This window comes from Myxine glutinosa, chromosome 2 (assembly GCF_964187855.1).
Source record: "Myxine glutinosa chromosome 2, kmMyxGlut1.1, whole genome shotgun sequence".
In the NCBI taxonomy this organism is placed as follows: domain Eukaryota; kingdom Metazoa; phylum Chordata; class Myxini; order Myxiniformes; family Myxinidae; genus Myxine; species Myxine glutinosa.
In genome coordinates this window covers 33,332,811-33,360,518 of record NC_136262.1, presented here as the reverse complement: position 1 = coordinate 33,360,518, position 27,708 = coordinate 33,332,811, and the positions used below count along the sequence as shown (strand labels likewise).

The window sequence follows — 27,708 nt, the reverse complement described above, 5'->3', positions numbered from 1 at the left end:
GCTAGGGTAGCTGGAAAGTCGGTAGAAGTAGGGCCTATTCTCCTGGCTCTACTCAATGCAGAACTAACATAAGAAAAGGACTAAGCTTACAAATACTAAGACATAACTATACTATCGCGAGGCTACATGTTGCTTGTGTGACTAACTATGAGGGGGAAATTTTAACCTTTATTAAACTCATTGTACAAACTCAAAACCGCAACAATATATATATATATATATCTGTGAAGTGTCTGTCTTGTGTTGTCTTGTCTTGTCTTGTGTTGTCACTGAACTACTCCCTCAAACTTTTGTGAAATCGTACTATTCCAACTTGACCCACGGCGGGAGTATGCGCTCTACTGAGTGGCGTTCTAGTTCGATTTGTGTTCAAAATATACCATTAAAATGAAATAAGTTGTTCCTCGATCATAAACTGACGTTTGTAGACAGACAGACAGATGGACGGACATGAACCAATTGCTTAACTCCGCTTTTTGCCTCGCGTGTGCGGGGTAATTATTTCAAAAAGGTTATTTAATCGAAAATATCTACAAGTACTCACTCCATGAATTTACAATCGTTGATCAAATTGCAGAAATAGCAAAAGTAAAAATATATAAATCAGGTAAATATAAAATATAATCCCCCCTCTTCTTTTCCCGATTGTTCATTCACTTCCTTGTTGTGTCCAACTGTAGGCCCCATTGTCCCACTTCGAGTTTGTTGCCTTTTTACCACCAAACCTCACTCTTGCATTAACATAAAAATTGTATATAAATGTCTCGACTTGATCACCTTGCCTTTGTGAACCAGCTCAATCAGCCGGCGTGACAAAACAAACAACCATCTCAAAGCATAACCACCACCACCACCAACTCAACTTCACTCGACTCGATATCAGAGAAAACACGTGTGCACGACAAGCACCACAATTAACTTGTAAGATCTTTGGAAAAACATTTTAAAGTGACAGTTAAAAAAAAAAAATCACTATTTCTCCAAAATAAAAGCTTCACCCTCAATGTGGACAATCACAAAGAAGTTTAATTTGTACATCGAGCCGAATGGATCACTTTGTTTTTGATAGTCATGGACTCATGTGATTCGTGCCTGGACTTCGCTTAAAGTTTTGTTATTTTACAGGGAAATGTCAACCGAGTGTGAATGGAGTTTTAAAAATAATCTGTAATCTCTTGCTGATGTGATGTGATTTGATGAATAAAATCATCCTTGGAAGGAGATGACGGGTTTGAGAATGATGATGCTTTCTGTGCAAGGAATGTGAAAAATTCCTTTTTAACTTCATTATTTTCTTCTCTTTTCAGAGAAACGATGCTTTTGTCCAAAGGTAGGTCTGGAATAATTCTTGAAGTGGTTTGTGGTTTGTTTTGATCTTGAAGTGGTTTGTGGTTTGTTTTGATCTTGAAGTGGTTTGTTTCAAAAGTAGATGTGAGGGTTTGTCAGATGGTCCTTTCAGAGAAACAGGGTGAGTGTGAGGAAATTGTATCGGTTGAATGGTATTCCAAGTGTTGATCCAGCTCCTGATTGTATCAAGGTCTGTGGGGAGGGAAGAGGCTTCTGCATGCTGTCTGAAGGATGAAAAATGATGTGGCCGAGAGTCGATCAAAAGCAGGATTGTCCAGGAACTGATACCACAGGTTTTTCCAGGGAATCAAAGATCATGAGGCGAGGAAGAGGACTGGGCTCCAGATAGCACCTCCGGGAACTCTATCCTTCACGGGGGAGAATGTGTGAGAACAGAGGAACTTCTCAAGTGGTACACTCTGCTAGTGGAAGAAGTCAGTGATGCATTAGAGGCCTTGGACACCAGACGCAGAGAGTTTGGAGATCAGGGCAGGGTGCCAGACCGTATGAAATGCTCGAAATATGTCCAGAGAGCCGGCATTGCTCTCGTCTGTGATTGAGGGTTTTCATCCATTGATGGGAGTGTAGAAGCATCATGTTCAGGGTAGAATGATAGGGTCGGAAACCGTAATGATGACCTGAGATCAGACAGTTGGAGAAAAGGAAGGCTTTGATGCCAATTGCAATGCTAGATTCCATGACGTAGCTTATGATTGGAAGCAAACTAATAGGCCTGCAGTTAAAAGGTTCCATTATTGCAATGTTTTTGGCAAACTTCCGGGCAGAGAAAATTGACAAAGGATGAACAAGAGCAGCAGAGCAGATTTTTAGGATGCATGCACTGATGTCTTCTGGGCATGTTGCATAATCAGAGTCGAGGTTTGCCAGACACCTCTCCACCTTCAGTGTGAAAGACAGTGTCCAGGGTATGGGAGGTGAGGGCAGGAATATGTAGGGAGTGGGGGCTCAGGTATGCAAGATTTCAAAGCAAAGCTGAATTGAGGCTTTTTCCGCCTTCTCAACAGCAGAGTCAACTACGGCTGTGGTAACACAGTGGGGAATTGAGTTCGTGACAAACGGCAAATCCGTTACCAGAACGGGGTTCACCTGTTGAACCTGAAGAGACAATACCCAGGGATAAATACCGAGAAATCGTGGACATCTTGTGGGAGGAAGGATTCTGTTGGGCAGATAATATCAGGTGTACAATTGCAGCTTGGGTTGAGAGATTTGTCAAATTGTAGTGAAAACCTTGGATTTTTGAGGTCCAGAGTGCAAGAGAAGTGCTGTTGACAAGGATGTGAAAGAGGGGAGGGGTTGGGGAGGCACGCTGGGGAAGCAGGGACGGGGCAGCACGCTGGAGAAGCAGGGACGGGACAGCACGCTGGGGAAGCAGGGATGGGGCAACACGCTGGGGAAGCAGGGACGGGACGGCACGCTGGGAAGCAGGGACGGGACGGCACGCTGGGGAAGCAGGGACGGGACGGCACGCTGGGAAGCAGGGACGAGACAGCACGCTGGGGAAGCAGGGATGGGGCAACACGCTGGGGAAGCAGGGACGGGACGGCACGCTTGGGAAGCAGGGACGGGACGACACGCTGGGGAAGCAGGGACGGGACGGCACGCTGGGGAAGCAGCGACGGGACGGCACGCTGGGGAAGCAGGGACGGGACGGCACGCTGGGGAAGCAGGGACGGGACGGCACGCTGGGGAAGCAAGGATGGGTCGGCACGCTGGGGAAGCATGGACGGGATGGCACGCTCGGGAAGCAGGGATGGGGTGGCATACTGGGGGAAGCAGGGACGGGAAAGCACGCTGAGGAAGCAGGGACGGGACAGCATGCTGAGGAAGCAGGGACTGGGCGGCACACTGGGGAAGCAGGGACGGGACGGCACGATGGGGAAGCAGGGACGGGACGGCACGCTAGGGAAGCAGGGACGGGGCGGCACGCTGGGGGAAGCAGGGATGGGATGGCACACTAGGGAAGCAGGGACGGGACGGCACGCTCGGGAAGCAGGGACGGAGTGGCATGCTGAGGGAAGCAGGGACGGGACGGCACGCTGGGTAAGCAGGGACGGGGCGGCATGTTGGGGGAAGCAGTGACGGGGCGGCACGCTCGGGGAGCAGGGACGGGGCGGCACGCTGGGGAAGCAGGGACGGGACGGCACGCTAGGGAAGCAGGGACGGGGCGGCACGCTGGGGGAAGCAGGGATGGGACGGCACACTAGGGAAGCAGGGACGGGACGGCACGCTCGGGAAGCAGGGACGGGGTGGCATGCTGAGGGAAGCAGGGACGGGATGGCACGCTGGGTAAGCAGGGACGGGGCGGCATGCTGGGGGAAGCAGGGACGGGACGGCACGCTCTGGAAGCACGCTGGTACAAGTGACTTTGTTTGCTCATTCAATCAAACATGTTCGTGCTGGTGGCCTGTTCTAATTAGCTGGAGGGAAAGTTTTTTCACGTTTGTGTTGACACATTTATGCTTAAAATTACCTGAAACATTCTACGTCCTATCAATAATCTTTATTGTACAATGCGATTTTGCTTACAGAGTTTGAGAATAAAATGAACTCTGATCTGTTATTCTCAACTCACCCAAAACCCGATTTACCTGTTCAGGCTCGTTTCAGGTTTGACAAAAATGGTCGTTCCAGCAAACGAGATGCTATCAAGACTGACGAAGAACCTGACAGACTTCCTGAAACTGTCTTATAAACTCGAGTGAACATTTTCTTCTAAATGGAAGTAAAGAGTAAGTCAATGCGTATAAAGAAGGCTAAAGTTTCATGTGTTTTGTCCATCGATCTCTGCAATTATTTATTTGATGATCACATCCTAAATTAATCTTTTAACTTTGCTAAACAGATCCCCTTTCGAAGGTTCCTCTATTTCATTCTAGTCCCCACTGATGCTCATTCATCCCCTTATTAGTCCCCTACTGGTGTACACCGGAGGGGACTATAGGTTTGCACGCTGTCAATCTGTCCGTCAGTCCGTCATGCAAAGAACAGTTTTCCGGACATTTTTTCTAAACGCTTAATGCTAATGATTTCAAACTTGGTACATGGTTTCCTCATGATAAGTTACAGATCAGGTTCGAACTTCACGACGTTTCGATCATTTTTGACAAAGTTATGGTACTTTGAACTTTGGGAATTTCTCCAACAGTTTTCCGGACGACAGACTGCCGGTAGGGGACATGTATTGCAGCGCAATACTCAGAATGCTTGTTGTTTCTGTCTATTGTCTGTCCACTCTGTTTCTGTCCACTCTGTCAAAGCGCCTTTGGGCTTCTTGAAAAGCGCTATACAAAATAAATGAATTATTATTATTATTATTATTGTCCCAATCTTCCATTGTCGATCTGTCACCTTCTACCCCCTTTCATGTCACTCTTCCATGATTGGAGGACTTCTCGACTGCTTTCAGAAAAGACTTCACTTTTTCATTTCGACTAAAAAAATGTACATTTCCAGAACACATTGGTGTCCAATTAGCATTACAAGCTTATACTGTGTTGTTTTGACAAACATCGATTGTTTTGTCTTTGTAGGGATGCATACAAGGAAGTACAAGGAATGCAAGAAAACAAGAAAAAGACAACTCCATCCATTCAGCCCAAGTGACCACCAATCCCACAACTTCGGGCAGATTACAATCACAACAGAAACAGAGATCCTTGAGGATTATTTTTAATTATTGGTTGGAGAGGATAAGTTTCACACATCATTGAATGAAGTGATTTGGGGGTGGGAGAGTTGTAGGGCAGGAGGTTTCACAAGGACCTCCATTGCCACTACCAGACCCGAGTAATGAATCTCTCTTCAGGACCAAAGGTTTTAACATCTGGTCTGAAAAAGGTTTTTTTATAGGTTTTTTTTTTATAAGTTAGAGGAATTGTGCCAAGAAGGTACGTCAGGGTTGTGTACGTCAAGGTACGCTCACCAAATCCACCCATAACTTTGCCCTCAACATCGACGGTTTCACAGTATCCACCTCCCCTCACATCCGGAATCTTGGCATCATCTTTGACCAAACCCTCTCCTTCGACAAATACACTAAACAGATCACAAAGACAGCCTTCTTTCACCTGAAAAACATCGCCCGTCTCCGTCCATCCCTCTCCTCCACGGCTGCAGAAACCCTCATCCACGCCTCCATCACCTCCGGTCTGGACTACTGCAACAGCCTCCTCTATGGTTCACCCTCAATAATCACCAATAAACTCCAATACATTCAGAACTCCGCTGCCCGTCTACTCACCCATTCCCGGACCCGTGACCACATCACCCCCGTCCTTTACAAGCTTCACTGGCTCCCCATCTCCCAGAGAATCCAGTACAAAATCCTCCTCTTGACCAACAAAGCCCTCCATAACCTGGCCCCATCCTACCTGACTGACCTCCTCTCCAGACACACTCCCACCCACAACCTCCGCTCTGCTGGTAGCAACCTCCTGACCCCCCCCCCCCCCCCCCCATGCGGACCAAATTCAGATCCTGGGGGGACAGGGCCTTCTCCATCGCTGCTCCCACCCTCTGGAACTCACTACCTCACACCATCAGAGACTCCTCCTCACTCACCACATTCAAAACATCACTCAAGACCCACCTGTTCAACACTGCATTCAACATGTAACCCGCAGCATTTAACCCCTGACTATCTCTTCTCCTTCTCCTTCCTTTTGCTTTGATTCATTTACCTATTGATTTTTGGCTTTTTGCACTTGTTTTTTGTACTCTGTCAAAGCGCCTTTGGGCTCCTTGAAAAGCGCTATATAAAATAAATGTATTATTATTATTATTATTATTGTGTGTCTATTACTCGCTATCTGCACATTATATGTGTGAAGATACTGCCTCTTGTGGCCAACTTTGTTTTTTTCTATCGTAATTTTGCCATAGGTTTGGATTCATTTGAAGCAACTTGTGCTTATTTTAGTTTATTATCTCTCTGAGGAGTATTTCCGTGTTACATTGGGCGACAAACACAGACAGTATTCGCCTATTTATGTTTATCCAGCAGGGACCCACCGGACATCTGCGCATTGTAAATGATGCGACTTCATTACTTCAATGGAACAATAGTAGATTCCCTTCATCCGGTATCTTTGTGAATAAACTGCATAAATAAAATATTTTGATGTCCTTTTGTTCCCCCTCCCCGTTTACCGATTAAACTCACACATGAAGTCACTTGGTCTCTGAGTGATTGGAGTTGCCCTGATAAAAAATGGCTTTTGTTGTTAATCTTCCATTAAAGCAGTGGTTCATCACCTTTTTCTCAACAGGGACTGACAAAGGTCACCGATAAATGACCACGGACTGCCAATTGTGAACCACGTACTTAATGTTCTCTTCAGTCTATACTTTAGCACGTCAGCAATCTCTAACTTTTTGGTAATTTTTGTTTTTTTTCAATTTCATAGTTTGCCTTCATTTGATGTCACCCACCTTCGAGTAAACATGAAGTGCTTGATGGAATTACCCCTGAAAACGTGGCGTTGTACTCATTGCCATGAAAAAAAAAAATGTTACCCCATGCGCTGCCGTGCCACGTGCCGTCATGGCGCCTAAGAACAGATCAAACCCTAACCCTAACAAATCTTCTCTTGTGTGTAAAAAATATATGCATGGAAAATGTACCTCGAACTGCTCACCGCATATTCACGAACATACACAGTGTGAAGGGGAACTGTTTCTGATTTCCCCAGCAGGCTCAGCTCTCCTACTCTTTTTGACGAAGAACACTGTGGGATCTTTAACGTCGGCCAACTCATGCTGGCAAACGGGATGCCTGGCTAAACATCCATTCGAGGGATGGGCACACACATTGATGAATCACCCCACCTGCGAAGCACCAGTATGACCGTTTATAGCTGGGTTGGGATTCAAACCCAAACTAGACAACTTAAGAGGAGATTGTGTGTGTCTCAAGGCCATCCTGCCAGGCCAACACTCCTTTCACTATGTTTGCTCTTATGTCCAGACCCTCCATCACATGTCTGTCCTCACCATATGTCATACGTCATGGCTAGAGTCCCTGTATATAGAGAGTTGTGTCAACTCAAATTTGGACGCCATTTTGTGTCTAAGTGTGTCGGATTAGATATACATGTACATTCGCGATATGGGGTGATATATTCTAAACCCGCTAAAAAAAATTTACTACACATATTTAGTCTTATTATTACATACAGGTGATATTTGTTTTGTCAAAAACTCAGCTATTGCCGTGAAAAAGAGCTGTGTGGTGATATTAAAAGTGGTATGGCAATGCATATTACAAGCCAACACTGCATATAAGAGCTAACATTATAAGTAAGACAAACCAATGCTGTCGTTCTCTGAATTTTAATAACTTTTAGAAAGGAGTGTGGGCATATCCAATATTTTTTAAAGGGTGCCGAGAGCAATTCCGGTGTAGGACTTCCAGCCGACATATAGTCTAACACACTTAAAACAAATTCTGTACGTGGTATTGCCATATTTCTATAGTGTACAACTTTAGTTTTATCGACATTTATATTCAATTTCCATTGTAATGATTTAACAAGCTGCAAGTCAGCTTCTGTCTCTGACATAAGGAAAACGTCATCGGCATCTAGTAAGATTGAAACGTTCATTTATTACTACACCCTTGCCCAGAACTCTGATGGATATTGCCTGATCGATTAATATGTTTCATAGCTGGCGACTTAATTAACACTTAATTTTCGACTGCGCCAAGCCGTAATTAAACAGAGAAAAAACTTTTAAAAATACCTGCAGAGTGCATGGTTCGTCTAGTCGAAGAGATATGGAAAAGCACAGATAAGACGTCGTATTCACCATAACTTGTTTAATTTCACCAGGAACACGATGAGGCCAACACAGTAAACATTCAGTACAAAACTTGGTTCATACATTCAGTACAGAACATGATTCATACATTCAGACCGTAAGAAAACTCTGCCCGTAATACAACACTCTGACCAGACCAACACTTCATCCCACTACGTTCACTCCTCACAAGTGAAACTCATCACTACTCCGTTCACTCCTCACAAGTGAGACTCATCACTACTCCGTTCACTCCTCACAAGTGAGACTCATCACTACTCTGTTCACTCCTCACAAGTGAGACACCATCACTACTCCGTTCACTCCTCACAAGTGACTCATCACTGCTCCGTTCATTCCTCACAAGTGAGACTCATCACTACTCCGTTCACTCCTCACAAGTGAGACTCATCACTACTCCGTTCACTCCTCACAAGTGAGACTCATCACTACTCTGTTCACTCCTCACAAGTGAGACACCATCACTACTCCGTTCACTCCTCACAAGTGACTCAACACTGCTCCGTTCATTCCTCACAAGTGAGACTCATCACTACTCCGTTCACTCCTCACAAGTGAGACTCATCACTACTCCGTTCACTCCTCACAAGTGACTCAACACTGCTCCGTTCATTCCTCACAAGTGAGACTCATCACTACTCCGTTCACTCCTCACAAGTGAGACTCATCACTACTCCGTTCACTCCTCACAAGTGAGACTCATCACTACTCCGTTCATTCCTCACAAGTGAGACTCATCACTACTCCGTTCACTCCTCACAAGTGAGACACCATCACTACTCCGTTCACTCCTCACAAGTGACTCAACACTGCTCCGTTCATTCCTCACAAGTGAGACTCATCACTACTCCGTTCACTCCTCACAAGTGAGACTCATCACTACTCCGTTCACTCCTCACAAGTGAGACTCATCACTACTCCGTTCATTCCTCACAAGTGAGACTCATCACTACTCCGTTCACTCCTCACAAGTGACTCATCACTACTCCGTTCACTCCTCACAAGTGAAACTCAGAACTGGCAGAGTCTCGAGGAGTCGATCGCTTTCCAGCTCTTTCGTCTGACTTTCGCTTCCCAAATTTGTCTTCTGACTTTATCACTTGGAAATCTATACATCTTATATTTCCCAGATTGGTTTGAACAACCAAAAGCAGAACAACCAGTCATTTTGTTTGGCAATAAACAACATTCCCGTACCAGGCTGACGTTCACGCACGGTGAAGTTAGACACAAAATGGCGCCACTAAATCACGTGACCAGAAATCTCGGGTCAGCGCATGGCGCAACTCTCTTTATACAGGGACTCTAGTCATGGCCTATCTCAGGTGTACACTCAGGCCAGGCTGAAGGAAACTCTACTCGTGAAAGAGAGAACAAATAAAGAAAGAGTGTGGCGGACACGAAAGCACTGACGTGGTGACATCACCCCGCACACCAAGTGGGGGTGGGCCACGCCGGGGAGAGAGGCGTGGCCTCAGGATAGACACGGGGCGCGCAGCCCCGAGCAGCTCAGTGCTGCAGTTTGAGTGCTTTGAATAAAGCCTCTTTTGTATGAACCGCGTTGTCCGCTTGCTCCTTTCGTAAGCCTTAGCGCGCGCAGCACCGCGCTTCATTTGGTGACCTCGACGTTGGATCTGCCGTAGCGATCCTTCCGAACACGACGCCATTGCAATGGCAAACAACACGATGTCAGTCAAACTTCCCGAATTTTGGGAGGCCCAGGCCGAAGTTTGGTTCGTCCAAGCTGAAGCCCAGTTTCAGCTTCGGCGCATCACCAGCGACGACACGCGCTACTGCCACGTCGTCGCCTCCCTCGGGCCCGGCACGGCCGCTCGAGTTGTGTTCGTCCTTCGCCACCCACCGGACGGCCACAAGTACGAGGCGCTCTAGCGGCTACTCCTAGCCACGTTCGGCCTCACGGAGGACGTACGGGCCGACCACCTCCTGGATCTCCCCGAGCTCGGCGACACGCGCCCGTCGGTCCGAATGGACCATATGCTGTCGCTGTTGGGCGACGAAGCCCCTGGTTCTCTATTCCGGGTGCTTTTCCGTCGCCAACTACCAGCACAGGTACGCCTCGCGTTGGCCGGGACCGTGATAACGGAACCCCAAGCACTGGCGGCCGAGGCAGACAGGTACTTCGCGGCTTCGGACACGCGGGCGAGAGTCGGTGCGGCCGTCGCGGATCTCGAGGCTGATGCTGCTGCACACCTCGTGGATCCCGAGGCTGATGCCGATGCACACCTCGTGGCCGCCGCCACGCCCCGCCCATCACCGCGGAGAAAACCGCCACCGTGGGGAAAACCGCCGGCTCCACCAACCTGGCGGAGCCAGCCGCGCTCCTCCAGCTCCACCACCTGGTGCCGGTTCCACGCCAGGTTCGGCCACGAGGCTCGACGGTGTCATCCGCCGTGCTCCTTCGACAGGTCGGGAAACGCCCGGGCCGGCGCTCGATAGTGGCAATGAGCGCCGGCCGTTCGAACAGCCTACTGTTCATAACGGACACCTTATCTGGGCGCCGTTACCTGTGCGACACGGGAGCGCAGGTGAGTGTCGTTCCTGCCGATACGTCGGACAAGCAAACCGCGGGCGGGGGCCCTGCGCTGCTTGCCGCGAACGGGACGCCCATCCGTACGTATGGAAAACGCTGCCTCTCTCTGTGGTTCGGAGGGCAGGTTTTCCGATGGTCGTTCGTCACCGCCGACGTGCCCATGGCATTGCTTGGCGCGGACTTCCTGTGCGCAAATGGGCTCCTGGTCGACGTAAAGCACAGACGTCTTGTCCAGGCAGAGACGTTTAGCTCGCTCGCTTGTGCGCTGCCCAGCTCGTCGAGCAGCTCACTGAGTGGCTCGCTGAGCGGCTTGCCAAGCGGCTTGCCGAACGGTTCGGTTCCGGCCACGTTGATCTGTACGCTTCCGGCAGCGGACGAATTCATCCGCCTCCTCGCCAGCTTCCCGGCCCTCACGCGGCCCACCTTCTCGGCGGGGGCCATCAAGCATGGGGTGGCCCATCACATCCCCACCGTCAGGCCACCGGTCTACGCCCGGGCACGCCGCCTCGAGCCGACAAAGCTAGCGGTAGCAAAAGCAGAGTTCGCTACCCTGGAGCGACTCGGCATCGTTCGGCGCTCGGAGAGTGCTTGGGCATCGCCGCTGCACATCGTGCCGAAGCCCGGCGTGGGATGGCGACCGTGCGGGGACTATCGCCGTCTCAATGACGCCACCACCCCCGACCGCTACCCCGTCCCCCACATTCAGGACTTTTCCGCCCGTTTGGCGGGCATGTCCTTCTTCTCGAAGGTGGACCTCATACGCGGCTACCATCAGGTCCCCATCAGGCCAGAGGACATCCCGAAGATGGCGGTCATCACGCCATTCGGACTCTTCGAATTCCTGCGGATGCCCTTCGTTTTGAAGAATGCGGCTCAGGCGTTCCAGCGGCTAATGGACAGCGTCCTGCGCGACTTGGATTTTGTATACGTCTACCTGGACGATATCCTCGTCGCCAGCGCGTCCCGCGAAGAGCACCTACACCACCTCCGCACGCTCTTCGAACGCCTGGGCCAGCATGGCCTGATTGTGAACCCCGCAAAGTGCCGGTTCGGCGTCGCCGAAATCGATTTTTTGGGGCACCGCGTCACCAGGCACGGAGTCGTCCCCCTGCCGGCCAAGGTGGAGGCGGTGAAGGGGTTTCCGCGCCCGCGCACGATCAGGAGGCTGCAGGAGTTCCTGGGCATGGTGAACTTTTACCATCGGTTCCTGCCCCGTATCGCCCAGCTCCTGCGCCCCCTGCACGAATCTCTCCGAGGTAAGCCGGGCAAAGGTGACGTTACCTGGACCGAGCAGATGGACGCGGCGTTCACGGGCGCGAAGCTCAACTTGGCTAACGACACCATGCTCGCGCACCCGGCGCCCGATGCACCGATCGCCCTCACCACCGACGCCTCGGACTACGCGGTGGGCGCGGTGCACGAGCAATGGGTGCGTGGAGCTTGGCAACCGCTGGCGTTCTTTAGCCGGCAGCTTCGCCCGCCCGAACGCCGTTACAGTACCTTCGACCGCGAGTTGCTCGGGCTTCACTTGGCGGTCAGGCACTTCCGCCATCTGCTCGAGGGCCGTGCGTTCACGGCCTTCGTCGACCACAAGCCGCTGGTCTTCGCGATGGGCAAGGTCACCGAGCCGTGGTCGGCCCGGCAGCAGCGTCACCTCTCGGCCGTGTCCGAGGACACGACGGACATCCGGCACGTCGCGGGGAAGGACAACCCGGTGGCGGATTGCCTTTCCCGGGCCATCGCCCACGCAGTCCACCTCGGCATTGACTATGCCCGGATGGCAGCGGACCAGGCCGCTGACCCCGACGTCCAGGCCTTGCGGACCGCCGTCACGGGCCTCCGCGTCACCGAGGTGCCGTTCGATGGCGCGGGCGCGGCCCTCTTGTGCGACGTCTCCCTCGGGTGGCCCCGCCCCATCGTGCCCGCGGGCTGGCAGCGCCAGGTGTTTGACGCCATCCATGGCCTGTCCCACCCGGGCACGAGGGCTTCCCAGAGGTTGATCGCCGACAAATTCGTCTGGCATGGCCTCCGGAAGGCCGTCTGTGGCTGGGCCAGGACTTGCCTCGCGTGCCAGCGCGCCAAGGTGCACCCAGGCCCCATTGGCCCCGTTTACGGTGCCGGAACGCCGGTTTGACCATGTCCACGTGGACCTGGTGGGACCTCTGCCCCCCTTGCGGGGTTTCACCCACGTCCTCACCATGGTGGACCGCACCACCCGGTGGCCGGAGGCCGTGCCCTTGGCGTCGACGACGGCGGCGGACGTCGCGCAGGCGTTCATCGCCACCTGGGTCGCCCGGTTCGGTGCCCCCTCAGACATCTCGTCCGACCGCGGCCCCCAGTTCACCTCGGAGCTCTGGGGGGCGGTCGCGCGGGGGCTCGGGGTCCGGCTGCACCGAACCATGGCCTACCACACCCAGGCTAACGGCCTGTGCGAGCGATTCCACCGCTCATTGAAGGCCGCGCTCCGGGCCACCCTCCGCGACGGCGGCTGGGTCGACAGGCTCCCCTGGGTCCTGCTGGGCCTCCGGACGGCGCCCAAGGATGACCTGCGCGCATCCGCGGCGGAGTTGGTCTTCGGGCAACCGCTGCGGGTGCCGGCCGAGTTCCTCCCCGACTCCATGGCACCATGGTCCGCGGCACAGCAGCGCTCCGCTCTGCAGGAGACCGCCCAGAGGTTCACCCCGGTGCCAACGGGACGCCACGGGCACCCACCGACGCACGTCGCCCCGGAGCTTCGCACGGCGGAGTACGTCTTCGTCCGCTACGATGCCCACCGGACACCACTGCGGCCCCCGTACGATGGGCCTTTCCGCGTGCTGGAGACCGGGGTGAAGCACTTCACCCTGGACATCGGCGGTACTCCTGACCGTGTTTCTGTGGACCGCCTCAAGCCGGCCCACCTCGAGGTGGACCGTCCACCGCCAGTGGCCCGACCCCCGCGTTGGGGCCGCCCCCCTGCGGGCGGACCCCCGGCACTGCCCAGCCCCGCCACCACACCGCCCCCCAGTCCTGCACCCATCCCAGGGGCAGCCGGAGGCATCCCAGATGGCATCCCTGCATCCCGGACGCCGCCAGTCGCCAGGGGGCGCTTCGGCCGGGTCATCCGTTTGCCCCGCAAACTGACCCTTCAGGTGCGCGGGGATTCTGGGGGGGCGCGTGTGGCGGACACGAAAGCATTGACGTGGTGACATCACCCCGCACACCAAGTGGGGGTGGGCCACGCCGGGGAGAGAGGCGTGGCCTCAGGATATACACGGGGCGCGCAGCCCCGAGCAGCTCAGTGCTGCAGTTTGAGTGCTTTGAATAAAGACTCTTTTGTATGAACCGCGTTGTCCGCTTGCTCCTTTCGTAAGCCTTAGCGCGCGCAGCACCGCGCTTCAAGAGCACTGTTTACAATTACAGGTATCCTTGGATGGCTGCACACAATATAAAGAGGGTGAAATTATATTAAAGTGGGGATTCCAATCCAAGACGTCGAAAGAAAAAGAGGTGGACAAGGAAGGTAAAAAACTAACCTGACTGATTTTGGGCTACCTGGACTTGTACAGCATATCTAAATTTGATAGACATGTAATTGTTATGTTGTGGCGGACACGATGGCTCGCTAGCGCGGTGACATCATTCCGCGCACCAAGAGGGTGTCGGCCACGCCCGAGGGGTAGGCGTGGCCTCGGGATATACACGGGGCTCGCAGCCCCGAGCAAGTCAGTGCTACAGTTTGAGCTTTACAATAAAGACTCTTTTGACCCTACACGTTGTGGCTTACCTTCTTTGGCAAACAAGTTGCGTGCGTAGCACCACGCTTCAATGTAATATTGTTTGATAGACATTAATTATGAATTTATCCAACAATTATATCCAACCCCTCCATCCATTTGGCCAATAGGCGATCTCCATATTACAGAATGGATAAACTCATTTGTTTGAAGATGCACATAACAATTGGATAAGAAAAGAGATCCACACATCCGGTAACCTCATAACTACCAACACGGATTTATTTACTGTGCGGAGGTGATTTGTCATCACAAAACATGTTAAACCGGATGGATAGAGTTTGTAAACATCGACATGGCACCGATATGTAGCAAAGAGTTCAAATGTAAAACGTGGTTCTGAAAGTTATGGCTCGTACTCTCACGAGTTTGTTGTACTGTAATTTGTAGACAACGAAATTAGACATGAAAACGTCATTTGGCGCTTCATCCATGTTCGTGGCTTCGTGCTCGGGGCGGCAGACCCACCTCCCCCCCCCCTGCCAGGCCCCCACCCTCACCCCCCTCCCCTACCCTCACCTCCCCCCGCCCCCCGCCATCATCAATGCGCATAAGTGTTGCGGATGCGCATCGGGATGTTTGTCTTGAGAGTGCGTTGGTTTAGTAGTTCAGAAGGTGATGGAAGGGAGTGATCAATAGGTGTGGAGCGCAGGATCAGAAGAGCCATGAATGGATCCACACCAGCAAGTTTTGCTTTGACGAGAATGTTCTTGACTATCTGAACTTAAAGTTCGAGGATGGGAAGTGAGGACTGGAGGTAACATTGTCAAATCCCCATTTCTCAGCGATGTTGGCAAACGTTTTGGATGCAGAGTGTGGCCCATTGTCTGTTACAACACGATCAGGTATGCTGTGCTCCGAGAAGACGGACCTAAACACCTGGCAGACTGCATCGCTACTCGGACTACTGCTGATCCTCTTGACTATAGTGAATTTTGAGCAGTAGTTTTTTAACATTTCTCTTGAGTTCAGTCAATCAAACTCCTGGGTCTCACTCTTTGTTACAGTATTAGGATGTTGCACAGTCCATGAGGCGGGTGCGCATGCGCACATCCGCACTGGCGGGAATGGCGATGATTGTGAAAGGTTCTGGCAGGACCTGTAGCATTAAAGCCTGAAAGATACACCGATCTTTGTTCTTGACCTCTGCTTGCAAGAAGTGAGAGAATCGTACGTCACAACTCAGTGGTGTCAGGGTGATCACTGCCGATCGTGATTACGACTGTGCCATCAGTTAACAGAAGATGTTTGAGGGGCCAGACACGACAGCTCGGCCTATGCTATGGAGGTAACACAAAGGATGGGATCAGCGACAAGTGCACGAGCAGCAATGTCAATGACTATGAATATACAATCGCCATAAAACTTGATTTGCATGTTGCACACTTGCTGCAGACGTGGGGGGTTGGAATTATACTTGGACCTTGCAATGATGCATGATCAGTCAGAAGAGAGGAAGTTGAAGTTGATTCTCCACCTGATTGGCACAGAAGGTAGGAAGATCTATCGCACCATGCCATTGGACACAACTGAAGATGAACGCACCGCAGCTGAACTCATGCAAGCTTTTGATACCCATTGCACCCACGTACCAATGACATGGTACCGGTAGAGTGTTATCGTTTCTTCACCAAATAACAAGAGAGTGGTGGGAACATTAACAAATATGTATGTTGTAAAAATCAAGGATACAACAATGTCTCAAATCATAAGTTTAATCAGATTCAATCCCTAGCAATACCTGTGGAAGGAATCAGCAAATATAATATCAGTACTCAGCATTCATCTGGATCAATAATGGGTATAATATTGTTACGGATCTGGGGGACGGCACTCCCGTTAGCAAGGGGGGGTTAATCCCCTTGTCCTGTTAAGCTGGCCGTCCGACCGGTCCTGGGGGTATCTCGCCACTCCCGGTCAGCGCTGAATAGGGTAGTAGGCCAATTCTTCCGATGACCTAAGTACCAGCGCCTTCCGGTAAGCGAGGAAATACTCCCGCCCGGGCCGCAGCGTAATGGATGGATTGCGCCGAGCGAAGCGAGCTGCGGCGCGGGCCGTTAACGATGAGACTAACCCCGATTAAAAGCAGTTCGACCAAAATCGCGCCACAGGTACTCAAATGGGGAAAAGACAAAGACGATCGGACGAGAATGAAACCAAAAGAATAGGGATGAACAGGTATTTATTAATTATTTACAACAAACCAAAGGAAGAGTAGGACGAAATTTATTTACAGAGGAAGAAGAAGAAGAAGAAGACACAGCGCAACCCTTAAAACAGTCTTACTTAAACCCAGGACAATACAGACAGAACAAACTCACGTACACGAATGGGAATTGCAGGCAGGAATGGCTGGAAGGATGAGAGGGGCAGACGGTCCACCGAGCTGGCGGGCAGGGAGGTCCGGGGATCGCGGCACGCCGTCGAGGTCCCGCTTGAACGTCCACGCTCCGGTTCAGTGGCGAAAAAATCCGGCAGGCAGCACGGTTGGTATCGCCGACGAGCGCGCCGACTCTCACACGCCGAAGGATGTTCGCGCCAAAAATGAATGTGTAATGTTCGCTCCTCTCTCCCTCCTCTCTCATGGACCTCCTCACGCGTCTCTCCAGTGCTCCTCTCTCATGGGCCTCCTCATGCGTCTCTCCAGTGCTCCTCTCTCATGGGCCTCCTCACACGTCTCTCCAGTGCTCCTCTCTCATGGGCCTCCTCATGCGTCTCTCCTCACTCATCTCCGTAAGCAGTCCCTCGCAGTTCCTTTTATTGGCCTTGGCCGTATCAAGCCGCCAACTCCGCTGACACGCCTACCGGCTGGCTCACCTCGGCGATGGTTGGTTGGTAAGGGCTCTGTGACTCCACCTTTGATGACGAGGTGGTGCCACGCCCGTGATCCGGCGGCTCCTCCCCCCTTCTTCTCCGAGACGGAGCACATGGGTAATGGCGTCTTGCGGGATAGAAAACCACTCGCACCGCCGGGATAGAAAACCACTCGCACCGCTGGGATAGAAAACGAAAGGGGACCTATCTTATTTGATTGATGCAACGTAGAGTCAACCTATTGGAAACACAGCCTTACCTGAAACACATAATAATGAAATAACTATGAAAAGGGCCTATGGTTCACTATGTGTTGCGATGTGGACTAACTAGGGGACGACCTCTGAAATGGAGGTATTTACAAAGAATTATTTACAAAGGGGTAGATTTACAACAATTTACACCGTGCAGGGTTCTCAAATCCCCAACACAGCACCCTCATTCCTCCAGGCACGTCCCGGGCCGAAAAAACTTTAACTTAATGTGACACTCAGATGTAGTTCCCCTCTATGATTAACCTTACCCTGAGTGCGACAGTTTTAAAACACAATTACGTATGTCCCCCTGCTACGCTGCATCCTTCCTAATAGATTCACACCCACAGAATAACCGAATTACGGAATTAATTCGCAAACTACACATTTACGGTGGGGAGCATTATTTACAAGACACTATTTGTATTTACATTGCAAACCCAGGACCTGTCATTTTTGGGAAACAAAAAGAACCCTGCGGAGGGAGGAAAAGCATGCACTGCACCGATACACCACCCTCACATGCCCGGGGATGCAGAATTGATATTGCAATGCATCCCCGAGCATGCAAGCACCAAAGCACCAATAAGCAAGCACCATCCAGTGCTACAGTCATTTCAACACACAATAAAAACAAACTGATGGTCTTGTTTTCTTCTTCCTTCTGCTGGGCCGTCGTTCTTCATGTGTCTTCATGTTCTTGGCTTGCGGCCTATTTGGTGGTATAAAAAAACACAAGCACAAGCGCGTCCGTTTTTTACTTATGGCCAGCAGGGGCCAACTATGGGTGGTCCACCTGTTTGGCTTAGTTGCCACCTCACCGAGGTCCGCAAGCGAAGAGCTTTCTCTGGCCATCCGGGCCGGTCCCAGCAGAGGGGTCAGGCCCCGAAACGTGGGGTCCATATGGGTGTGGTGCTTAGCCACAAACGTGTGGTCCATAAGGTGGTGCTAGGCCGCAAGTCGTGCGGTCCATAAAGTGGTGCATCGGTCCAGGCAGCTGGCAGCGGTGGCTTGGGCACACAGATGCGGCTCCCGCACGCCTTCCCTCAGTGCCCAGAGAGCACGGTCCATGGGTGGGGAGGAAGACAAAGCAGAGTCAACGATGGGTAAGGGCGCAAGGGTACACATCAACACAAGGCAATGCAGAGGTGAGGTGCGCCTGGAGAGCGAGCGGAGAAAGCTCGTCCTTATCGTACGTCACCCCACCTGTCACCTACTCTACCCTCGCCCCTTACCCCGTATTTACAAAACTCTACACATTTACAAATTCGTCACTACGTCTCATCCTCCCCATATCTCCCCTAATTCCAAATTCATCAACAATCCCAATTTCTCAAATTTGCCATCAACCAATTTCTCATCAATTCCTCATAAGGAGGAAGAGATGGAACAACCAGCACAATGTCACACCCACGTCATGATGCGACTTACATCCCAAAACATTTGCAACAAAAATAAACAAAGCATGGTATGGTGTGGAGCACTGTCATCACCCCAGGTGAGTGGATGTAGATGGTACGAGGAGATTTCCATCCTAACTATCCTCTAAATGACTTTAACATTCTTACTCTACCCGGCGTCTTTCTCTGCAAAACCATTGGCCACTTTACTCTATGCGGTTCTAAAAACCAATTCCCACTGACCATCTGTGGCGCTCACCAATTTGGGGTCTCACTCCCCCGATTCAACTCCCTGTGCCTTTGCACAATTTCAGGACTGGGTCATGTGGCGCTCCCAGCAGGTCTACTCACCTGCACACCTCCGCCACTGTAGTTGCCTCCGAGCTTACCTGCTCCTTACCCTAACCTATCTACTTGGGGAAGGCCCTCTGGCGCTCTCCCCACTCGGTGCCCTCTCTGGCACTGGGCTACCCGGGTCCGTCCTCCGGATCCTCGGGCCCCATTCACAACTCTACCGCCTCCCAGAGCCCAACTGCGGCCTCACCTGGCCGACATCCTCACAGTGGCGGAGTGCCCATTTAACCATACACACTAACAGGCCACACGCCCAGCCATTTCCACGTCACTAATGCACCCATCCAAACACCATTCTACCACACACACCACAGATGCCAATATCCAACCACAATTTACCTATACCCTCTACCTAACTCTTAAACTACCCTCCCAGGGTATTCGTGAAAAGGGTCCATCCTCCCCATCCACTCCTTCCGCACCAACCACTCCACTCCACATTTTCCACCATACTCACTCCACACCATCCATTCCATACTCCATGTATCCCAGACCATTCATTTCATTCAACCATTCTCCATACACCTGTTCACTTGCACACCTGTTCACTTGCACACCTGTTCCATCACACCTGGTGCTCCCTGCACCCTCCTTCCTCCGGGACCATTCGCTCAATACAACTCACTCACCTCACACTTTTCACAATGCGCTGCTCCATCACCTCCTTCACACACACGGCACCATTCACGAGCATTGCCTCATTTGCTCGACACAAAGATCCTCACACACACGGCATCATCTAACAAGCTGGTGCCCTTCTAACTTAGTGCATCCCCAGTCATCCCTTACACTATTGCACATACCACGTCTTTATAATCCAACTAAGCTATTCTACGTCCCCACTACTTGTACAATGTCACTACTTAAATCTCAGTCACCTATGGTCATCTCTAGGTCCCTATACATTTATCCTAACCCGCCCTCGGCGAGCTTACACTGCCAAACCCCATAATCTATAGCTCATGTGCCCGGATGATGTGAGGGATGGTGGATTTACCATCCCTCTACATCGGACATCCCTCATTATCAATTTTGCCCATCCAATTTTTGCCAATCCAAACTTGCCAATCAAATTGCCCATCAAATTTGCTATCCCTACCATCGTCCATTAAACTTCGAGCCTCGGTGCGTCATTGCATGTTCACAGCTCGGTTTCGCAAAACCGAGCAATGCATTCGGGTGGTTTGGTCTACTCTAGGTTGGGTCCGTCCGGCATTTACGATTCTGGGGAGGCGGCATGCTCGGGCCGAGATTCCACGGCCCATCGCGGCGCAGAGCCTTGCGGTCTCCGGCCCGACGACCGAAGCTCGCCTGGTCGGAACCCCGTCCCCGCTAGGGGGCGAAGGTCCGACCCGGCCCCTCTCCCCCGGAATCGCGCCGATCGCCGCTCTGACACGGCACCGACCATTCAGTGCGGGGCCCGGCCCGAATCGTGCACGACGCCCCGCACAGGAGCGACGCGCTTACGGTCCCGGCCGGTCCTCGCAGCAAACAAAGAGCACCGCGCATCGAGTGCTCGCGTCGGCTAAACGTCAGCCTAAGTGCTGCCCCGGTCCACGTCGGTGCTTTCTCTGCATGCTCACATTCATACGCTACCCCTTTCACACTCACAAAACCCGGTGTCTCAGCGCCTCTCATACATTCCACACACTCCGTCCATTCCGCCACCGCACTCTCGCTTACACACCACTCACTGTCCGCACACTCCCTGCACTCTATCACTGCACTCCCTCTCCATGCACACTCTTCCGTTCCACTCTCCGGTACACTCACACACTCCGTTACACACCACTCTTCCACGCACTCCTCGCGTGCACTCACACCCATTACGTACTCCGTAACCACCACGGGTGTGCACTCTTCTGCACACCCAACCACGCGCTCCGGTGTGCCCTCCCGCACACGCGCCACCACTAACTCAGGTGTACACTCTCGCACACGTTCCACCACCACCTCACTCGCCACAACCAACTCGCTCTCTTGGTCACACTCCGTACACTCGGTTTCACACATACCCTCCGATGTACCGCATTCACTCCCTGTGTCGCATTCATTCTCACTCTTACACTCTGTATCACACTCATTCCTACTTCCACCCTCTGTAACACACTCACTCTTTGTGTCGCATTTATTCGCACTTGTACCTCTCGCTACGGAGCTTTCACGAGCGCCCAGGTGCCATCGCGACCCCAAGCTCGCGAAAATTCTTTTTTCGCCAAACATCCTTCTACAAAATCTCCCCGCACAATATACAGGCTGACTCACCTGGGCATTTCTTCTTCTTCGCTCCAACACCACCTGCAAATCTTTATTGGGGTTATTAAGCACAGCATCGTGATGTGAGCACGGACTTTGCACATTTTCCATCTTTTCCTCCCGCTGTTGCTCCACCAAATCCGTCTCTCCCATCCCAATTTCCACTATTGTTGGTTCGATTGATTCGATTTGAATTTCTTTTTTCTTTCCCCCGACGACCGCTGGTCCGAATAAAATTTCCTTTTCTACCTCGGCGGTCGCCGGCTTTCCCATACCCCGAGTCGCGATTTCTACCCCGGTCCACTTACTTGCGCTTTGCTCCACCTCGCTCAACCCGCGCTTCTCAACCCGCGTTACCGCGTCGCGTACAAATGCGGTCCTCCCGCCTGCCATGCGGTCTATGTTCTCCCCACATTTTTGTATGCGGTCACCCATTCTATTACAACACCCTTCAATTAGATTTCCCAATTCTTTCCTTTCCCGGGTGGCTCTATCCCCCTTTTCTTTCAGGAATGCTTGGAATTGTGCGAGGAGTAATTGCATGAACTCTGGCATCGCGGGCTCGGCTGCCGTGACCACGTGCAAGGCGCCATCTTGTGTGCCTCCAACCTTGTTTGACCTTTTAACCTCAAAAATAGTTTGTTTCTCAATTTGGTGACTCGATATGCAAATGCTGTTCAACTTTCAAGTGAATCTGATGAAAAATGACAATTTTTGAAATTTGACTTCAAGTGGACCTTTGCCCTCAAAATCAATAGGCTTCTTCTTTATGACCAGCCCTACCATCTGGTGAAGTTTCGTGAAGATCGGTTTCGAATGGTGACCTATAGGCAATTGACATACAAACAGACAGACAGACAGACAGATGAAAAATCACTCAAAGAGTGACAGTTGGCACTCAGAAGAGCATCCTTTTGACCTCAAAAATAATTAGTGGTTGAATTCAGTGACCTGATATGCAAATCGTCTTCAAAGTTTAAGTTAATCGGATGAAAATTGTCAATTATATAAATTTGGCCTATGTTGAACTTTTGGCCTATGTTGACCTCAAAAATAGTTGGTGGTTGGTTTCCGTTAGCTGATATGAAAATCCTTTTCAAATTTCAAGCCAATCGGATGAAAATTGAGGATTTTAGAAATTTGAAAAAGTGGTTGACCTTTGGCCGATGTTGACCTTTTGGCCTATGCTGATCTCAAAAATAGTTGGTGGTTGAATTCAGTTAGCCGAAATGAAAAGCCGATTCAAATTTCAAGTCAATTGGATGAAAATTGAGGATTTTAGAAATTTGAAAAAAAGTAGATGACCTTTGGCCTATGTTGACCTTTTGGCCTATTGTGATCTCAAAAATAGTTGGTGGTTGAATTCAGTTAGCTGATATGTAAATCCCATTCAAATTTTAAGTGAATCAGGTGAAAATTGAGTTTTAGAAATTTGAAATTGTTGTTGACCTTTGGTCTGTGTTGACTTTTGGCCTATGCTGATCCAAAAAATAGTTGGTGGTTGAATTCAGTTATCCGGAATGAAAATCCTATTCAAATTTCAAGTTAATCAGATTAAAATTGATTTTAGAAATTTGAAAAAATGTGGTTGACCTTTGGCCTAGGTTGACCTTTTGACCTTTTGACCTCAAAAATATATACGATTTTGTCGTACCACGGACTCTACCATTTGGTGAAGTTTCGTGAAGATCGGTTTAAAATTGTGACCAGTAGGCAAGGATAAGTGAGTGGACAGACAAACACACACACACACACACACACACACACACACACACACACACACACACACACACACACACACACACACACACAAATATACACGCACAAACACAAAACACACGCACGCACACACACAAATATACACGCACAAACACAACACACACACACACACACACACACACACACACACACACACACACATACACACGCACAAACACACACACACGAACACACACACACACACACACACACACACACACACACACACAGTGACGTCATGCAGCGCCTGGAAATGTAAAAGGATTCCAATAAATCCGTGAGAGAGTAGGAAACAGCGAGTCGAACAAAACAGGTCTCAGCGATGCGGAGCAAACAAAATGACTTGTTTTTGGAAACTCCTCTTAGAACGGATAGACGTGGAGGGACGCACTTGATTTGAGTGAAGTATTATAATTATAACTGTGGATAGTGAATAATGTGTACATATTATTTTATAACTCATAACATGAGTTGGTAGATACTGTTACAGGTAAACTTTGTTGAGACCAAACTCTTCACTCTTTTTTTGAAAATCAAATATGCTAACCGGAGAATATATAGAGAGACAGAGACAGAGACAGAGCCTTGCGGCTTTGAACAAAGTTGTGCGTCTTTCAAACCATAAGAAGAAGAAGAAGAAGACGGGAAACAGACGTGCCGCGGAATGGGGATTACGTGGCCAGGTCTGCCGGAAGCCTTTTGCTGGCTGGATCTGAAACATCCTGGGTTCCGTAGATCAGTTTTAAAGTTCATTAAAGATACGGGGTTAGCAGTGTGAGTCTCTAGTTCTTCCAGTGCAATCCTCCTGGTTTTGTTTTGTTTGGATGTTAGGGTGCGTGGCGTATATAGAGCCTCGCGGCTCTCCATTAAACCTTAAAAAAGAAAAAGAAGAAGTAGACCACAAGAGGCGCTCACTGAAATTGTTGGGGCCTGATGGTGTCGCAAAAGTGGCGCGCAACGTGATTGGTCGCTGGAAGAGTTGGGTGGGGTTTGTGCCTTTATTTAATTACACAACTCGAAGAACGCGATTCTGAAAATCAGGAAATTGTTTAAATTGTTTAAATTGTCTCAGTTGTCCCCATTGTAGCAATAGTCCAAATATTCGAAGTTGTCGCCAATGGCTGTCGAAAAATTCATGTCGTCAGAAACTGTGGGGCGTGGTGTCATCAATGCAACTACTTTTGCGGTTAAAGGTTTTGATTCCCATTTGTTTCCGCCCATTTCAATCTGCTGGTTATTCGGGATAATCAACAATTCACGGAGCTTTTTGTTGGGGCCTCATTGGATCAAAATCTTCAGAAGGTAATTTATTACACGAATAGGAAACCTGTGGTGGAGTTTATAATAGTTTACATTAGATCATCTTATGTTTAACGCTAGATTATGTCCACCTTTACTACCAGGTGTTGTACAAATCGTGATTAATGAGTGATTGTGTCGGTTGAGAATCCCACGGACGGTAATTCATATTTTGAGTATTAAATGTTCGAAAGATTCGAATGTGAACAATGGTAAAAGGTAGTGAGTCGAACAGGTACGTAATAAAGGGTAGCGAGTGGAACAGGTACGTGATAAAGGGTAGCAAGTCGAACAGGTATGTGATAAAGGGTAGCGAGTCCAACAGGTACGTGATAAAGGGTAGCGAGTCCAACAGGTACGTGATAAAGGGTAGCGAGTCGAACAGGTACGTGATAAAGGGTAGCGAGTCGAACAGGTACGTGATAAAGGGTAGCGAGTCCAACAGGTACGTGATAAAGGGTAGCGAGTCGAACAGGTACGTGATAAAGGGTAGCGAGTGGAACAGGTACGTGATAAAGGGTAGCAAGTCGAACAGGTATGTGATAAAGGGTAGCGAGTCCAACAGGTACGTGATAAAGGGTAGCGAGTCCAACAGGTACGTGATAAAGGGTAGCGATTCCAACAGGTACGTGATAAAGGGTAGCGAGTCCAACAGGTACGTGATAAAGGGTAGCGAGTCCAACAGGTACGTGATAAAGGGTAGCGAGTCCAACAGGTACGTGATAAAGGGTAGCGAGTCGAACAGGTACGTGATAAAGGGTAGCGAGTCGAACAGGTACGTGATAAAGGGTAGCGAGTCGAACAGGTACGTGATAAAGGGTAGCGAGTCGAACAGGTACGTGATAAAGGGTAGCGAGTCGAACAGGTACGTGATAAAGGGTAGCGAGTCGAACAGGTACGTGATAAAGGGTAGCGAGTCGAACAGGTACGTGATAAAGGGTAGCGAGTCGAACAGGTACGTGATAAAGGGTAGCAAGTCGAACAGGTACGTGATAAAGGGTAGCGAGTCGAACAGGTACGTGATAAAGGGTAGCAAGTCGAACAGGTATGTGATAAAGGGTAGCAAGTCGAACAGGTATGTGATAAAGGCTAGCAAGTCGAACAGGCAGAGTCGGTGTCAGAAGAAATCTAATCGGGGGCATTAGGGTAACCACGGCGGGGGGGGGGGGGGGGGGCATAAACTGCCGTTCGAGAACTCAATCTATGATGTAAATGCTTGAAAATAAGAATTTGCCGTCAACAATCAACACCAACCCAGTTACAATTTAAAAACATGCTGCAAAGTCTCTCTCTGACACACACACACACACACACACACACACACACACACACACACACACACACACACACACACACACACACACACACACACACACACACACACACACACACTGCGCTCCCACACCACAAAATATAGCCTACGTGCAAGCCACGTCTCTTTCTCTCTTTCACTCTTTCTCTCTTTCACTCACTGCACTGTGCGCGTCATTGGACCATCATTTGAAATAGACTATTTTTCTCCACTCTTACCGAATAAATGCAGACAGACCCAAAAATCATTCAACATTTTGCGTAATATCATGAAAGCCAAGGCTGGCATCATAAAGTGAATTAAACGCATGGCTTACCTTCAGAAGAGTTGCAGGTGGCGAGTGTTGGTGCTGAACCTCCTAAGAATGGTGTCCTTCCACTCAGGTGTGCATTTTCGGGTTCAGTCCCTCTCAAACGCTAGCTGGACCAACTGGGCCTTTCTCTTGTGGAGCATTGGATGTCTGTGGTCCGAAAATACGTTTCTCAGAGTGGAGAATGAATTCTCGCACTTTGCTGTGGAGGCGCCAAATGTTGAGGCATGTTTGAAAGCAGTCAGTGCACTGGGCATCCCGATCAGATGTGTGTGGTACTCCGAGAGGATGTGCTGTGTAGTCCAATCCCCCTCGATTGGCTGTAATTAGGTTTACTCTCCATGAAATGGAGAGTAACCTATTATATTATTAGGTTTACTCTCCATGAAATGGAGAGTAACCTATTATTACTGCTAGAGTTTTTCTTATTATTATTATTATTCTTCCACCCTATTTTGCACCTCCGAAAACTTCATAATTAAGTTTCTCAGCAACCGCTGGTCGGATTGACAGGAAATTTTCATCAAATGATCGGCTAGGCTCGTATAATTTTTTAATGCTAATGATGACGTCATAGGTCACGTGGTATGGGCGCCATCTTGTAAAACACCTTCAACTTTGCCCCTCTGTATCTCCGAAACGGCTCAATGGAAAAATTTGAGGAATGGCTCATTCTAAAGAACTCTGCAATGGGAACAAAAAACATGTGTATTGAGTATATCAAAAATGCTAACGTTAAGAGGTTAGAATTCGTCAAACACAGTTTTTCTCCCCCGAAAAAGAGATTTTTCCCACAGATGCTTAGTTAAAAAAAACTCAGAATGCGAAAATTTTCGAAGTCATACGTCACATGGTTCGGCCGCCATCTTGTTTTCCGTGAAAAAACACAAAAAACCCTTTTTCTCCGCAACGGCTGAACGGATCGAGCCCAAACTTGGCATGCATATTCGGATACCCATGACAAACAAAAAAGTCAGCGAGCACGACGTCATCCGACACGTGGTTTCAGAGTTATGACGTTTTCAAATCTCAAACTAGAAATGGAATCACCTCCATAATTTGTAGAGGTATCGAGTGGAAACTTTACACAAATGTTCCTCATGGGGGGATGTTTAATCGTTACTTGAGACGTTTTTTTAAGTCACATGGTTTGGCCGCAATAAATAATGGAAGTTAAATTTTAAAAAGCTTGTAACTCTTGAACCACTGCATGGATCGACTTGAATTTTTAATACAATGTAGCTCTCATCGGTTGGAACAAGTGTACAAAATTTCAAGATGATTGGATGTACGGTCGCGAAGCTAAAGTCTTTATTGTTGAAAGAAGAAGAAATACACTATTTTGTCCTCCCAGGCCACGACATCATCCGACATCAGTGCAATTGCCATTTTCAGTTTTAATTTCCTTTAAAAAGCATTTTCTCTGCAATAATA

General features: G+C 49.8%; 2 protein-coding genes and 2 long non-coding RNA genes across 6 annotated transcripts in view; 2 read left to right on the top strand and 2 right to left on the bottom strand.

The window, feature by feature from the left end:
• Positions 1-6,539, top strand: part of LOC144888193 (tumor necrosis factor receptor superfamily member 6-like) — a 47,706-nt gene extending 41,167 nt beyond the window's left edge. For 2 of the 3 annotated variants that reach the window (XM_078773140.1, XM_078773141.1), the window contains 2 exons: positions 1,308-1,330; positions 4,902-6,539. In XM_078773140.1, the coding sequence (XP_078629266.1) occupies positions 1,308-1,330; positions 4,902-5,081 (203 nt within the window). In that variant the 3' untranslated portion in view covers positions 5,082-6,539. Of the gene's footprint in view, positions 1-1,307; positions 1,331-3,967; positions 4,101-4,901 lie in introns of all 3 variants that reach the window. The other variant, XM_078773142.1, reaches the window with a different exon arrangement.
• The window catches only part of LOC137422652 (uncharacterized), a 1,758,619-nt gene that overhangs the window by 1,304,160 nt on the left and 426,751 nt on the right, over positions 1-27,708 (bottom strand). The gene's annotated exons all lie outside the window — the stretch shown is intronic.
• The window catches only part of LOC137421920 (uncharacterized), a 107,561-nt gene that overhangs the window by 16,747 nt on the left and 63,106 nt on the right, over positions 1-27,708 (bottom strand). The window lies entirely within an intron of this gene.
• The window catches only part of LOC137417904 (uncharacterized), a 49,971-nt gene continuing 46,801 nt past the window's right edge, over positions 24,539-27,708 (top strand). The window contains exon 1 of the mRNA XM_078773147.1: positions 24,539-24,655. The gene's annotated coding sequence lies outside the window, so the exon portion shown is untranslated. The remainder of the gene's footprint in view (positions 24,656-27,708) is intronic.